The 16,206-nt window shown below is 42.4% G+C and overlaps 1 protein-coding gene across 1 annotated transcript in view; it reads left to right on the top strand.

The window, feature by feature from the left end:
• Aggf1 (angiogenic factor with G-patch and FHA domains 1) overlaps positions 1-11,830 on the top strand; it is a 27,444-nt gene extending 15,614 nt beyond the window's left edge. Inside the window, exons 9-14 of the mRNA XM_005356468.3 lie at positions 294-395; positions 1,926-2,091; positions 2,989-3,071; positions 7,233-7,360; positions 8,880-8,979; positions 10,820-11,830. Coding sequence (XP_005356525.1) covers positions 294-395; positions 1,926-2,091; positions 2,989-3,071; positions 7,233-7,360; positions 8,880-8,979; positions 10,820-11,020 — 780 coding nt within the window. The 3' untranslated portion in view covers positions 11,021-11,830. The remainder of the gene's footprint in view (positions 1-293; positions 396-1,925; positions 2,092-2,988; positions 3,072-7,232; positions 7,361-8,879; positions 8,980-10,819) is intronic.
• The last annotated feature ends 4,376 nt before the right edge of the window (positions 11,831-16,206 follow it).

A 16,206-nucleotide genomic window follows, 5' to 3' on the forward strand; every position in this document is an offset into this window, starting at 1 on the left:
GTGGCTTTGGAGCCTGTCCTGGAACTAGCTCTTGTAGACCAGGCTGGTCTCGAACTCACAGAGATCCGCCTGCCTCTGCCTCCCGAGTGCTGGGAGTAAAGGCGTGCACCACCATCGCCCGGCGCCTCCATATTTTCTATCAGAGACCTGTAATAATTTGTATTGAGAAAAGCATTAAAAGAAATGCAAGAGAAATGATCAAAGACTAATAGCCACACCATTGCGCACTAGTGAATTAGCTCTGAGTTAAAAATGTGCAGTGCTTTATAATTGCTTGGTTGTTTTTCTTTAAGTTTCACGCAGAAATTTGTTTCGACCATGACTTACAAAGCTACGTCCTTGTGGATCAGGGCAGCCAGAATGGTACCGTTGTCAACGGGAAACAGATTCTTCAGGTGAGTGAGTATGTACTAATTGCCTCAGCTTCCTTGTTAGGGCTCAGGTCCTGGTCCTTATAAATAACATTTGGTTCAGATCAGAGTTCAAATCCAAGTGCGTAACTCGGTTGGAAATTTCCAGAAAGGGCTAGATAAAAAAATATATAGTAGATGTTGATCTGGTGGGTTTTGACTTCTAGTTTTGTCTCTGTTGCTACTTTTAGGTATGAATGTATAATGAAATTTATTTAGGTTAAATATTCTTAAAAAATTTTCGTGTGTTCACATGCATGTGGAGGTCACAGAATAATTTCATGGAGTTGCATCTCACTGGCCCAGGACCAAATGAATATTCATATAAGCAGCTTTGGTGGCCCTCTTTTTTTCCTGCGTGCTGCTGTGAATTTAGCTCAGGTTCCTCCTGCATATTAAGCAGATGCCCTGCCTCCAATGGACCATTAGGCATCCCAAGCTGCCCTTTGTGCCCTTCTCTTGTGTTAATAAAAATAATGCTAAACTGGGGATTTGCTGAATACCAAATATCCTGACAAAGCAACTCAGGAAGGAAGAGAACCGTCCATTATGGTGAGGAAGACCCGGCTGTGAAGCAGGTGGTTGTGTTCTGTCAGTCTTCAGGAAGCAGAGAGAAAATGCTAGCTCTGAGCTCACTTCCTCCTGTTTGCTCAGTCTAGTATCCTAGCCCGTGGCTTGGTGCTGCCTATAGTTGAGGTGGGTCCTGACAGGCGTGCCCAGAGGTCACCCTGAACTCTCTACCCGTGGTGTGCCCAGAGGTCACCCTGAACTCTCTACCCGTGGTGTGCCCAGAGGTCACCCTGAACTCTCCACGTGGTGTGCCCAGAGGTCACCCTGAACTCTCCACGTGGTGTGCCCAGAGGCAATAAGCGCTTCTAGATCCTGTCAAGTTGATCATCTAAACCATCATGGAGGCCTTGTTCTTGTGCTTTAAAAGTGAAAGAAGGCAATTAAATTCCATGAAGGGATGAGAGGTGGCTCAGTGATTAAGAATACTCAGTGCGCAACCACGAGGGCCAGAGTTGTGATCCCAGTGCCCATGTAACAAGTTACACACCTGCCTGAGCTCTGGCTCTGAGCAGTCTTAACCCCCTCTGCATGCACGTGTGCGCAAGCACACACACACAGAGGTAAATTTTTTTAAAAGAAGGCACTTTCCTCCTAACGTAACTCTCCTGTGATTATATGTTTTGCTAGTAGATTAAGTCCAGAGTGGGCTGGTAGGTAAGAAAATTGGTGAGTTTTAATAAGATCAAAATTATAAATAGCCTTTGGGGAATACTATAGGGAACTGTGGGATTGATCCGAGAGTTTGGTTCAGGGTAAATACATATTCTACCACTAAATTACTGTCACGGTAGAGTGTTTCCCACAGTCCATCCATCAAGCTGTATAAGTGTGCATGTGTCTCCTTTCCTGGGTTTTCCTCATTATCATCAACATCTCTTACCATAGATAAAATGTAACCATGTGACTCTTTTGTGTTTTCTGTTTCATTAAAAATGTCTCATCTAGCCAAAAACTAAGAGTGATCCTTACGTCCTTGAACACGGTGATGAGGTGAAAATTGGGGAGACTGTGTTGTCTTTCCACATTCACCCCGGCAGCGAGACCTGTGATGGCTGTGAACCAGGGCAGGTCAGAGCTCACCTTCGCCTCGATAAGAAAGGCGAGCCTTTTGGTACGTGGAACACACTAAGTGTGGCTGTGATACTTTTTAGAACTTTAATTCCCTAAGTATATAAAATGCAGTGTGGCCTGTCCCTCACCTCCCACCCTTCGTATCTCTGCCATGGGCTGAGATAGGTGAATGTGCCCCCCTGAGTGTAGTGATGGGGTTTGTGGACAGGAGGCGCTTCTGTGAGTGCTGCTGCAGTGCTGAGCATTTGTCCACTTGTGTGTGGTGCCTCGACTTAAAGTCTTTTCCAGAAATTGTATTTTTAAATTGGCTTTCAAAATAGTGATTTCCAGAAGGGATTTTCATATATCCTTATAAGGTTTGAGTAACCTGCATTCTAACCTCTTCATCTTCTCCCATCCACACTTAAACATTTAACCCTTCTTTCTCTTTTTGGGAGGGTGGTGTTCTGAGACAGGTTTTCTCTGTGTAGCTTGGAGCCTGTCCTGGAACTCTCTGTAGAGTAGGCTGTCCTCAGACTCACAGATCTGCCTGCCTCTGCCTCCCGAGTGCTGGAATCCTCTTCTTGTATCACATGTGCCCCACTTTGCCCTCCCCCCTCACGGTCCCTTTCTGCCTTCTTGGTCCTGTAGACAAATTTAAAGTTTTTCACATAGCAGAGTGAACAACACATTTTGTCTTATTTTATCTATTTATAATTTGAAAAAGACATTTTGTCTTTTTTCTGGTCCTGTGTTAGGTATCTTGGCATAATATTTTCCACTTGCTGATGAATGGATAGTAAAATATGATATACACAATGGAACTTTATTCTACTATACTGAAAAATAAGATTATGAAATCTCCAAGAAAATACACTAAGTGAGATAAAATAGTGTGCTTTTTTAGTATTAGTTTTCTATAAAGTTTATTATATTCAAACTCAGTTTTTCCTTTTAGTTGGTCCAGCATTAAGTAAAGAGGAAAAGGAGCTGGAGAGAAGAAAAGCACTAAAGAAAATACGAGTAAAGTATGGTTTGCAGGTAACAATGTTGGATATTGTTTCATTTGTTCAGTGTACTAAGCACATTAAATATGATTAAGTGCTATTTACCATGACTACTTAGGTAATGTCTGTAGTTGTGGTGTTCATAACTGCTGAAGTTGGAGTTGAAAATGTAGCGGTTATGTTTAAGTAGACAGAGTTTCCAATAAATTCACTAAACAGCTGAAGGGGAAGATGCCGCTGCAAGCACTGATGCACAGCTGTGTGGACCTGAATTGAGTCCAGAAGTAGACCCAGGTATTTGCATTGCATGTAGAAAACTTGATGTTTAAAATGATATAAACATAATGAGATGGAGAAAGCATGCCTGCCCCTCTCCCCCCAACAAATGGTGCTAGCTAGAATGATTGGATGGCCAAATTCAAAGAACAGAAACCAAAGAGTGAACGATAAGAACAAGAAGAGTGTTGGTCCATGTTATATACCTTGTAAAATGTGTTACTGATGTAAACGTAGAAATGTAAGATGTGTTTGCAAGGTAGTTCACTAGGTAGAGGCACTTGCTGCCAAGCTTGAGGCCCCAGGTTTGGTGCCGGGACCCACATGGTAGAAGGAAAGGACTGACTCTCACAAACTGTCCTCAGACCTCCATGGGGGCGGGTTAGCACATGGGTAAACACAAAAATGACTGACTAATGTAAATGTAACAAAGTCTTTAAAATGTGAATGAAAGAAACACAACTTGTGGGAATTTGTCCCCATCAATACTAGTTACTGAATTCAGGACCTCTAGCATGCTAGCACTGAACTATATCCCTAACCTCAGGAAATCTTTCTTTGAAAGAAAGGATTGGGTTGCTAGGCATAATGGTGCACCTTTTTAATCCCAGCACTCAGGAGGCAGAGGCAGGCCAGGCTCTGTAAGCAGAGATTGCTTGTTCATTCCCGGCCACCCAGACCTGAATAATCACAATATATTAATTACAACACTCTTTGGCCGATGTCTCAGGTGTATTTTTAGCTAGCTCTTACATCTTAAATTAACCCATTTCTATTAATCTGTATTGCCACGAGACTGTGGCCTACCAGTAAGGTTCCAGTGTTCAGGCTTCTTTCTCCTATGGCAACTACATGATGTCTCGTTGACTATGCCTACTCTCTCTATATATATAGATATCTCTCTTCCAGTCTGGCTATATTCTGCCCTGCCATAGGTTGAAGCAGCTTCTTCATTAGCCAATGCTAATAAAACATATTATTTATACAGAGGGGAATCCCACATCGTCTCCCCTTTTCTGTCTAATTTTAAAAGGAATGTTTTAACTTTAACAGATTAAAATTATGTATAACAAGACAGGTATCAAGTAAGAATTGCAGTAATAATATTTAGTCCATTTACATTTGGCTAATTAAGGAAAATATTATCTATCATGTCTTTTTGAGTCTAAAGTTTTATTTCTAATTTATCTTTTATTATTACTAAGGAAAACTATAACTATCTGCCTTCAACTCTTCAAAGACCCCAGAAAGATATACTATTACTTAAATAAACAGGAAGTGCATTATAAACAACTTTATAAGCAAAGTTCTAGAATTGACAGAGACATCTTGCTGCCTGGACAGTCACCCGAAGTTCTTTTGTAACATTGGGGATCCATTGTCAGCCTACAGGCCCATAGTATCTGGCAGACTTTTCCGTGAAGCAGGAAATAAGAAGATCTATCTGTTCTGCCTTGTACTGGCAAAGTTCATCAGTTGCTTTCTTCTGTGTCCTGCAGAATGTCTGGTAGACTCTTTCATGAAGCAGGGAATCCTGAAGGACCATCTCACTTTCTTTTTAGCAAGTTTCTCAGTCATTTTTCTTTGGCTCCTGCATGTCCAGTTCATACAGAATACCATGAAGCACTCCAGGCAAGAGCAATTTCTTGCCCAAATGGCTAACAAACTCCATAGGAGGCTCTTTGATGCCCATCATCCTCTTGAAGTAGACTGGTGCTGCCAGAATCAGACATGTCTCACTGTTGAGAAAAGTCCAAGTTCTTAAATCATTTTAAATGCCATATTCTGTAGGTCTTTAAAGTGTTGAAGATTATCTATCTAACTGAAATATATCTCTGTATATCTAGAAAACTTAGCTAACGTGACTACAAATTTGACTATTATAGAAGACTATTGATCTGTATTTTTTAATTATACGTACATTTTTAAATGAGCTGCATAAACACATACCTTAAATAAAAATAGAAATATACATATACCAAATTGACCTTAAATTTGTATCAATAAACCAAAGTCTATACTAATGTAAAGTATTTATTTCTATATCATACCCCTCTTTAAATGAAAACATTTATAAACAGTTGTTTGGGGAATTTGGGCATAGTTTTTCCAAAGTGCTTCCAGCTGTTTGTTGGATGAAGTATTTTTAGGGTTCATGGAGACCTTTTGGGGTCTTGTCCTGTCAAATCACATTAGCCTGGAAGGAATTCACAGGTTCTCATCCTCTGTGGAAACAAAAGCAGATCCTCTTTTTCAAAGTAACATATCTTTAGACCCAAATTTTGAAGTTAAGATACCTTTATGTTGAATTAATTTATCAGCCCCCAGAAACAAATGTCTCTCTGCAGTCAAAAAATTTAAAGAAAACACAATAATATGCATAACCCAGACTTTCTGTGCATTTTCATCTTTACATGGCTCATTTTTCTTTACTCTTTTAATCTATGACTATCTGTACTCTTATATTACTTTTATTGTCTCTTTAAAGACTTTGTTTTATTTTTTAAAGCTATTTTTTTATTACTGTCTATACTCTTTTTTTCTCTCTCCCACGCCTACTCTACATTTTTAAAACATACTGTGTCTCGTTTAGAGGCCTTTTATGTCTGAATCTGTCCTATTGTGTATCTGAAATGTTTTTCTGACAAGGATCTTTTTGTTGTTGTTGTTTTTCTTTTTTGTTAAGAGGGCATGGCAAGGACCATCTCCATGGCCCTGCCTGTTTCCCAGTCCAACATGGTAGAGAGCAGAAAATGGAACAAAGCTAAGAACTCAAAGCCCTTCTCAGAGACATACGTCTCCTGCAAGGCTCTGCCTGCTAAAGGTTCCATTACCTCCCAAACAGCACCACCAGCTGGGGACCAAGTGTTAAATACATGAGTTTGTGGGGTGGGGGCAACCCTATGTTTAAAAGAAAAGAAAGGTACTCGATTTCAGCAGACACTTTCCAAAGAAGATACTGTTGGAAAGTAAAGACAATCCCCTCCCCCCCAGAAAAATATCAGCGATTACTACAGTGAGATATCAGTGAGCATCTATAGAATGGCTGTACCAGTCATTCACAGGCTGTTCAGGAAACTGATGCTCTTGTATGCTTGTATGGCTGGTGGGAGTGTTGAATGGTGCGGTTACTCTGGGAACACAGTGTGGTAACTTTAAAAGTTAAAAGGGCTGGAGGTGTATCTGTCATTCCAGCTTACAATAGTTTTCTACAGAGCCTGATAGCAAATGTTTGTTCTTGTGTTTTAGTAACACTTTCAAACTGAGAGAGATTCAGATGTATTTTAAATATGGATAAACAAACCATGCTGTAGTCTTATAGTGGAGTACCATTTATAAAATGCAGGGACTGTTGAGACTGGGTGCTACCACCACACCTGGGTGCCTGCACCTTTACCATGAGCCTGCTGTACTGTGTCAGGTTCTTTGGGATCCCTAGAGAAGGGGGAAGTAGATTTTTTCTCAATCCTAGGGGTTCAGGCTTTATTATTATGAGTGCACACCTGATGTGTATGTGGGCATGCATGCCACAGTGCCTTGTGGAGGTCAGAGGACAGCTCTGTGAAGGTGGTGCTCTTCCATTTTCATAAGGAATAGGAATGGGGCTCGAGTCTCCAGGCCCCAGGGCGAGTGCCTTTACCCGTTGAGCCATTGAATACTAGTTCATATGACGATAGAAGGCCACAGCAGCAAGTGAAAAGTAGACTGGATTTTCAGCATATTATCTCCTTGTTTTGTTTTGTTTTTAAATTTTGTTTTGTTTATTTTGTGATACAACTTGAAAGCATGTTTAATAACAGGCAGCATAGATAGCCACTTGTTTTCATTCATGTCTGGAGAGTTGCCATTGAACCATGTTTACTAAATTATATTTTTATTTGTTTTCTTTTTTCTCAATCAATGGTTTGTGATGGTTAAGAATACAGACTACGAAGATGAAAAAGCGTTGAAGAATCCAAAATATAAAGACAGAGCTGGAAAACGCAGGGAGCAGGTTGGAAGCGAAGGAACTTTCCAAAGAGATGATGCCCCTGCGTCTGTTCACTCGTGAGTGTTGACTGACACCTGTATGATGGTTCTTCTTATGTTTTTTGACTGACTAGTTCTTTTCTTATGGTAAAGTGTCTTTGATAATCAACATGAAAAATGTGATTTTGAGGACTATAATATGACCACACTTTGTATTAAATTGGCTGCATTATTTTTCATTCTAGATTGAGTCAGATTGAATCTTCCATGCAGAAATGAAAATTATAAAATTGTGATTTTTCTCCCTTATTCTCAAACTGTACCACTTGTGCACACCAGGTTGTAGCATGAATAATGAAAAACCAGAGACAGATACTGGGGTTCAACCTGAAGATCAGGAAAACAAAGCAGCTAGCCACTGACTCTTACCTCTATCTCAGACCAAAAATAGGTGGTCCTGCCTCCATGAATCCTCAGATTGAGTCTGAATAACAGACCTGTCTCCTCCTGTTATATATTCCTCTATAGTGCTGGGATTACAGGTGTGCACCATCACTACCCGGCCTCTATGGCTAAGTAGTGTGGCTGCTGGGATTACAGGTGTGCGCCACCACTGCCTGGCCTGTATGGCTGACTAGTGTCACATTCTGTATTCTGCTCTTGAGGCAGGCTTTATTTATTAAAACACAGTATATACCAGTATAAAGTTTAGATAGTTGCAGTTGTAGAATGGGATGTCCTGCTCTGCATGGAATCAGTTGATGAAATGCAGTGTTACAAACTAGATGCAGCAGGCAGCAGGACAGACACGGTAACAATAGACCATTTCTTAGGTTGGAGAGCATGAAGATTACATTAGATTTACATTAGATGGAAAGAGTGATCAACTTGGCCTGCGTCACTTGGTATTTTATAAAAGAAGCTAAAAGCCACTCTCACACAGTGAGACAGTAATAAAACAAAATCAAAACTCTCCCATTAACAAATCCATCACACAGAATGCAAGTAGGGAACAAAGGGTTCTGTTTCCCTTCATTGGTACGTTCCTATGTGTAGAAAGTCATACTGTTCTGTGCTGGCTGTTCTAGCTTGTGGAACTGTGGAAATCCAGCTCACTGAGAATGCACGTTTCATGGACAAGAAGTGCACAAGTGTCAGTAACCTTTGACCTGTGCTAATCCCCGCCCTGTTCTCTTCCTGACAGCAGAGCTTCCACTGACTCTGAAGCTTTAAGTGACTGGAGCAGTGCAGTATTCATGTGGCCTCTGCATTCTTTTGTCCAGTGTGGCTTTGTTTGATACAGCTTCCTTTCATTGCCATAGAACTTCCTTTATGAATTCCTCAGTCTCTCTGTGTGTGGGTATCTCATTAATGTGAGTTGCTTATGATTTGTTGCTGTTGGGTTTGCTTGCTTGCACATATGTCATTACGTGCATTTCCATTAGTTGCATCTATGGAGTAGAATTTGTGTCCTCTACTTTATGAGTTATCAGTTTTTTAAAGTAGCTGTACCAGTTACTTTTAATGCAGGAGTTTATTGTACATATGGCCTTAAAAGTTTTTATAAATCAGTTACCATCTTAATTTTCCTCTACAGTGAAATTACAGATAGCAACAAAGGCCGGAAGATGTTGGAGAAGATGGGTTGGAGAAAGGGAGAGGGCCTGGGAAAGGATGGTGGAGGAATGAAAACACCGGTAAGATGTGTTTTCTTTCATTCATAAATCTTTGACTGTACATTGCCAGGCTCTGGGGCTATAGTAGTAACCCAGAACAGAAACAATTAAGGCCTTTATTGTGTTCTTACTTAACACATGTGGGCTTTGTTTTGGGAAAGCCTTGTTAGATTTTTTTTTTTTCCTTAAATCAAGTCTGTTAAAGTGTTATTTCCTGAGTCAAACGTTTTCTTGTGCTTTTTAGTTGTGTGGGTTTCTGGGTTGTTTGTTTTACCATGTCGGGTGCTAAACCCAGGGCCTTCAACATGTTAAAGAAGCTCTCTTGCCAAGCTACTCTCAGTCCTTTTAAATTTTTAAATGACATTCTTACTAGTCTGCTGCTGAACATTGCAGGACCAATTAGTGTTTGTTTCCCTGTAGGCAGATTCTGCATTAGCTGAGGAATCTATTGTGCTTAAGCAACCCAGGGCTCTGTATGTACAATACAAAGAATAATGTCTAGAAAACAATGCATCAGTTAAATTCTGTAATCCCATAGTTGATAGGAGATAACAGTTTTCTTTAACTCTCTCTCTCTCTAAAGTACTTTTGACAGTAGAACTTTACGTAGTACTTGATAAACTGCCAAAACAGACAGACCACCAGCATGGATATGTGTCAGTTTTCTCATGTTTATTGTAGCATGATGGGAAGAATGTCTTATTATTAGACCCTGAGTATGTATGGGCCTTATCACTGAGTCTTTGGGCGTGTTTGAAGTTACATCATTTGTGTAAGGTGGGCATGATAAGAACCATATTCAAGGGTGTCCTGTAGGTAAAGCCCTAAGCTTTACACAAGGCACCCATCTGGTAGCTTCCTAACATGAGAAGCCCTCATCTCCTGATAGAAATAAACAGCAGTCAGATTGATTCTCTTCATGGCTCTGGGTGCACAGCTTTGGACCCTGAACCCAGAGCCTTGTTCCATGCCAGGCAGACACTTGTGACTCCTAGGCCTCCTCTACCCATTTTAATGCTTAGTCTTGTACATTTACTTGGGTGAGGCTAGGCAGTGGTTTAAATAGACCATGGCCTTTAGTTTTGATTAGAATGGAATGATATACTCTGCACCATTCCAGTGTGTCCCTCCTGTGTCTGTGGACTGAGCAGTCCAGTATAGCTATGAATGCAGCTGAAATAAAGCATAAACTTAGTTAAACATAATGGGACTTTTTCATCACAATTGAAAAGGTCTTGGCTGTCTAAGGACTATTTTTTAATAGAATTAGCTGTACTTAGGTCTGGCAAGACAGTGCAGACACAGTGAGTGAGCTTAAGCTCCGTGGGAAATAGTGTAGTAAGGAGTCCGTTTGCTTGTTTGTCCCGGCCACCCAGAATCAAAATAACCATGCAGAACTATTTTAATTAAATCACTGCTTGGCCCATTAGCTCTAGCTTCTTACCGGCTAACTCTTACATATTAGTTTAACCCATTTCATCTGTGTATTGCCACAAGGTTGTGGCTTACCGGGTAAAATTCCCAGCATCTGTCTCCAGCGGCTCCATGGTTTCCTCCCCGACTCTGCCCTTCTTTCTCCCAGCATTCAGTTCTGTCTTCCCTGCCTATCTATGTTCTGCCCTATCAACAGGCCAAGACAGTTTCTGTATTTATTAATGGTAATGACAGCACACAGAGGGGATTCCCACATCAAAATAGTACATATATTCCTATATGTATTCATGCATTTGATGTGTTTTCCTCACATGAGCCTTTAATGTGTCAAAGAATTATAGGAAGCCGTCTCTACCCAGAGTGGCCCATAGCAGGTTTTTGTGTGTTTGGGTTCTAAAACAAGTTCTTTGTTCAACTTTCATAATAGATCCAGCTTCAGCTTCGACGGACACATGCGGGCTTGGGTACAGGGAAGCCGTCCTCAATTGATGATTTCCACTTTCTCCAGAATAAGAGCAAAAAGAACTGGGACAAAGCAAGAGAGAGGTTTGCAGAAAACTTCACAGATACTAAACCTCTGAAAGATGCGGCAGGGGCCGTGCCGTGGGTGAAGGGGACTGCAGAATGAAGTTCTGTCACAGGAAAGACTGGAGCTTTGAAAAGATTTTGGAAACTTTTATTGTACAAACTTGGGTCCCCAAAATGTCAGTGACGGGGGGGAGCTCGTCAGATGGTCCTCCTGCTCCACACATGTGTGCTGTACAGTTTGCAGAGAGCATTTTCCCTAGCAAGCAGGAGCTGAATGAACGCATGCAGGAAGTGGACTGCAGTTCACGGAGCACAGGCGGAGCTTGTCAGACTTGGTTGTTTATGCTGTCATTTACCATACCTGTAGAGGACCACTAGACATGTGAGCAAAATCCAAGTGACCAGTAATGACTTCAGTGTACATTTGTCCTGTCTCCCTGTGCCCGTTGTTTTAAGATGCACAGACAAGAAATTCTATGTGTGTACTTGTTTACACCTTTAGAACTTAGGTTTTTGCTTTTTTTTTAAATTGAGAAACCGTGGGTAGTGGAGCATAATCTTATCCTGAAATAACTGCAGTAAATTAAGAACTGATGAGCAGGTAATGTGTTATAGAAAATTAGTCTCAAACTGTTTTCTTCTGTGAAGAATGTTGATTTGTACTATATATTCAGCATTTGCCTTTGGGTTTTTCCTAGCTGAAGAAATATTTGATAGAAACCACTGGGTGTGTATTGGCGTATTCAATGTGCTAGCATTTTTAGTTTTGATAAACACCATTGCAGGCAATGGGATCGTGCCAGAGAAATCTGACAGCTAGTACAGATGATCACTTAGCCAAGGCTTCAAACACAAACATTTCCTGGAAATGTCTTCAAATGCAATAAAAAAAATTTTAAAGACTTGGTTTCTTGAATAAATGAATAAATATTGGTCTCCTTTGTATATGCAACCAGCCAGAATTGTCCTCTTTGCACTGGCAAACCAGTGGTGAGAGGAAAAGCCTTTGTCTCATTCACAACTGTTCACTGGGAAGTTGATGCTGGAACTGTCTCTCTCTTTTTTTTTTGTTTGGCAGTAAGTATAAACTGTAGCTCCCATCTGCAAAAAAGAAAAATGTCTTCAAGATTCAGAACAAGTGCAAGAAATTCTGATAATGAAAGAGATAAACAGTCATGGAAATAATTCATAATTAAAAGTTGCTCGTGGATCTCACCCCCTAGTGGTACAGGGCATGTGGTGGTGGGCGCTGAGGAGTCAGTTATGCCTGGAGGAGAGAAAGACCAGTTGACAAGGCCCCAGAGGGCTGGGTGGGAGAATTTGGCCTTATAATTCCTCATTTGGATACTGTTTCTTTGTGTCCTTACACATACATGCGCGTGTGTGCGCACGCACGCGCACGCACGCGCACACACACACACACAACTTGGAGACAGCAGGAGTGCTCTGCTATTTCTCTAAAATAGAAATCAAAATTATATTTTGGTGCTGTTTTCCCGACCTGGTGGCAGCAGACAGTCAGAGCAGATTTGCCTCTGCTGGTTCTCCCTCGTGAGCTCAATAAATGACTGCTATTTCCCACCTTTAGTCTACTTTGGGGGCAAGTGCTTTTCTAGGAGTTTTTGCTAAGAAAATGGAAAACTAGAAAACAGTAGTAAAAGCTGAAATGTGTGTGCATAGTACTTGCATTCTTAAACCACTTGGCAGGTCTAAAAAGCTCAGGGCCTCACTGTGTTATTAATGTACTGAATAAATGTCTGCTTCTGTCTGGAATTTTATCATACAACAAAAGAGATGTATGTGTAACCAATTGGTAAACTGTCAATGTAGAATATATGTGAGCTTCTATTGGCTTAGAAGCATAAATGTGAGCTATATACAATTTAGATCTTGCATAAAATTGTTTTAAATGCAAATTTTAAGTAGTACTTTATTCACATCGTACAGATTTGCTAATTTACATAGTAGCTTTTAAGTTCTTGTTTTAAATTGAACTACAAGTTACTGAATTTTAATCAACATCTTAATTTTGTCCAGAACATGAGAAAATTACAGTTGGGGACTGAAGAAGCCATCCACTGTACCAGAAATCATTTTCTGGTGTTAAATAGCTAATGGAAGCTCTCCTCACAAAGAGAGGATTCCCCCAGCGTTTCCTCTTTACAGATTCTGAGACAGGGTTATTCCAGCATTTCCTCTTTACTGATTCTGAACTTCAGATTGCTCCACCCAGCTCTGAAGGTTTCCAGGTTTTCTTGTGAAAGGGCAGGCATTAACTGGGTGTGTTTCCCCAGGGCAGCAAGGAGTAGAAATCCCAAACATAGGAAAACAGAAGGCATGAGGAACTTTGTAAAGTTGTGGAATCGAAGGGGCACACACCTTTAAACTAGCCCCTAAGTTGTCCTTAGGGACACATGGACACAGTCTTCCGGGAACCTGGCTCACCTTCATCTCTGCTCTGAGTCTGACTCAGCATTTCAGAGGATACTTTGGGTTCCTCAGTGAGACGGCATGCCTGTGTGTACCTGCTCATCAGGGCCCAGGCCTTGCCCAGTGCCTCCCTGCCTTGTCATATTTTTGGCTTGTGGTAAAGTGACTTTTGGAACTCCAGACATTGCTGTCTTGGAGGACTATGTACATGGGAAAGCACGGTACAAGATGACAGCCCTTTTCTGTCAGGAAGGCAAGTGTCCTCAAGCTAACACTGCCCCCTTCTTATTATACACAAGAGACTCATTCAAAGCAAGGAACACTGAGGTTCCGTGGACAGTGAGGCAGTAGATCCTGAGTAAGCAGGTAACCTAACTCCTGAAGTAGAGCCTGGGGTTGGTTGAACTGTGGTGCAGCAGGGGTTGGTTAAACCATGGTGCAGCCTCACTGCCTTGTTAGCCATTCAAACAGACTCCTGTACACTTATAAACATTTGGCTGGGCTGGAGAGATGGCTCAGTGGTTAAGAGCACCGACTACTCTTCCAGAGGTCCTGAGTTCAATTCCCAGCAACCACATGGTGGCTCACAACCATTTGTAATGAGATCTGGCACGGGGGCATGAATACGTGGAGGCAGAATGTTGTACACATAATAAAAGTAAACAAATCTTAAAAAAAAACATTTGGCAATGCTTTCTGACCTTTAAAGGCAAGTTGTAGGATGTGCAGTCACACATGGACTTAGTGATCCAAGGAGGAGGCAGACTTTTACTTCCTTTTTACTCTCCCTGTGGGAATTCAGTCTAAGGTCTCATGCAGGCCTGCGTAAGCGCTCTACTGAGCTGCACCCCAGGACTACTGAAAGAGTTAAGCTGGGAAGGGCTTTCACTGGATTGCCCTTCACAGGGTGACTGGTTGATTGGAGGGGGAAGAGGACTGCTCGAGACTTGGGGGGTTCGTGGGTACTGCAAATCCTCTGCCTACAGCCAGTGCTGTTCCGTGCTAGAAGGCAGGAAATCTTGTTTGTGTTTCTCACCGTGGTTTTCTTCAGCGCCTAGTTGAGGGTGTTTGCTGGGCAGGTCCTTGGTAATTCATGGCTGGAATGCAGTGCGCTTTGGCTGTGTATCAGGGACTGCACTAGGCACTTAGTTTGTATCATACCTGGCTCTTAAAGAATTAGAAAACCCAGGCTTAAGAGGTGGTTTTGTTTGTTTTGGGGGTGGGGGCTGGGGTAGAGCTCAGCGGTAGAGTCCCCAGCATCCTCTGTATTTAAAAAAAGAAATAGAAAATGTAGGGGCTTTATTTTGTTGACGGTCGAAGCCTGCTTGCTGGAAGTGGCAGCGACACCCCATCCTGCTGGCTGAAGTTTCCTTTAAGTGGGTAGAAATCTCAGGAAGAAATATGTCAAGTTCTCTCTCTAGTGGCTTTCTTTGACTGGTAGCAGTGAGCCGCTGCAGTGGGCAGGCAGAAGCTGGGTCACAGTCCGTGTGCACTCCCCTGCCATGTCTCTAACCCTGCAGTGCCAGTGTTAACAGCTCTTAGTCTGTGGTCTGAGACCCTCGGTCCCAAAGGCTTGTCAGCTCCCTGGGTCTCTTCCGGCACGGGGCTGGAAGCTTTTCTTCTCTGACTCCTTACAGCTCCTTTAGCCTCGGCCTCCACTTTCTTGTCCTCTCTCTCGATTTCCCTTCTTGCTCTGGCCACTCTCAAACTGTTCAGCCACTGGCTCCAAATGCTGCTCTTTATAACTTCCACACTGCGGCTCCTGCTGGGCCAACCAGGGTACAAGCCAGTGTGTCTCAGTGAGCAGGTGGAGATCCCGGTGCCTGGTGCCTCTGCTGTGGCTTCCCTCTGTCCCTCCTTCCGTCCCTCCCTCCCTTCCTCCCCCCTTCTCCTCCTTCCATCCCTTTTTGCTACTAGCTCAGACTACACTACTCAAAGCAGGTAAGACCATTCTAAAGAAAAGCCTGTTGTTGGGCCTGCTTTGCAGCAGCAATGGAGGTAACAAAGGAGCGTGCCTCTCAGTCGACCGGCGGAGTGAGTCTGAGCCGCCTGCTTGTGTAGCTGGGGAATGTCTGTATATCAGAGTTTGTTTTGGACAGTCAGTCACATCGATGCTTTGGATTTGGACCAACCACAACCTTGTTTCTAGACACCGGTTGAATCTTCCTGTTCGACCACCAGGGGGCGTGCTGCCCCTCTGGCCAAGGAGGAAATAGTTTCAGGATTATCGTAGTAGAGTTCTTCTAGTCTTATGGCAGCAAGAATCTAGCACAACTGTTTTGAAGAGCCTGGCAGAGGTTAGCGCTGCATCCACAATACCACCATCAGGAGCGATACCAATAAGTAATATGCCACCTCTGCTTTGCCTGTGTCATAGTCAGGGTTACTATTGCTGTGATAAAACACCATGATTGAAAATTTGTTCGGCTTACACTTCCACATTATAGTTCTCATAGCTTGCTAATCCTGCTTCCTAATAGAGCCCAGGGATGGCACCTCCCACAATGAGTTGGGTCCTCCCCACCAATTACTAATTAAGAAAATGACCTACAATCAAGTTCTTTTGAAGGCATTCCTTAACTGAGGTTCCCTCCTCTCAGATGACTAGAGCTTGTGTCAAGTTGACATAAAACTAACCCTACAGCTTTGCCTTATTGCTTAGCTGCCACCACCACTGCGGCCACCACAAGGAAGAATCGGCTGGGTCACTGCGCACTTGTCCCAAGGTAGCTGCGGACTATTCATAATGGCTGGTGCTGGCTTGAGGGTGGTCCCAGTAGTCTCTTAGAATGACAATAGTCTTTTCCTCAAGGCAGCCAAAGCAGCAAGGGGCAGTCTAAAGGCCACTAACTAGGG

The sequence above is a fragment of the Microtus ochrogaster genome, chromosome 19, assembly GCF_000317375.1.
Source record: "Microtus ochrogaster isolate Prairie Vole_2 chromosome 19, MicOch1.0, whole genome shotgun sequence".
NCBI lineage: Eukaryota > Metazoa > Chordata > Mammalia > Rodentia > Cricetidae > Microtus > Microtus ochrogaster.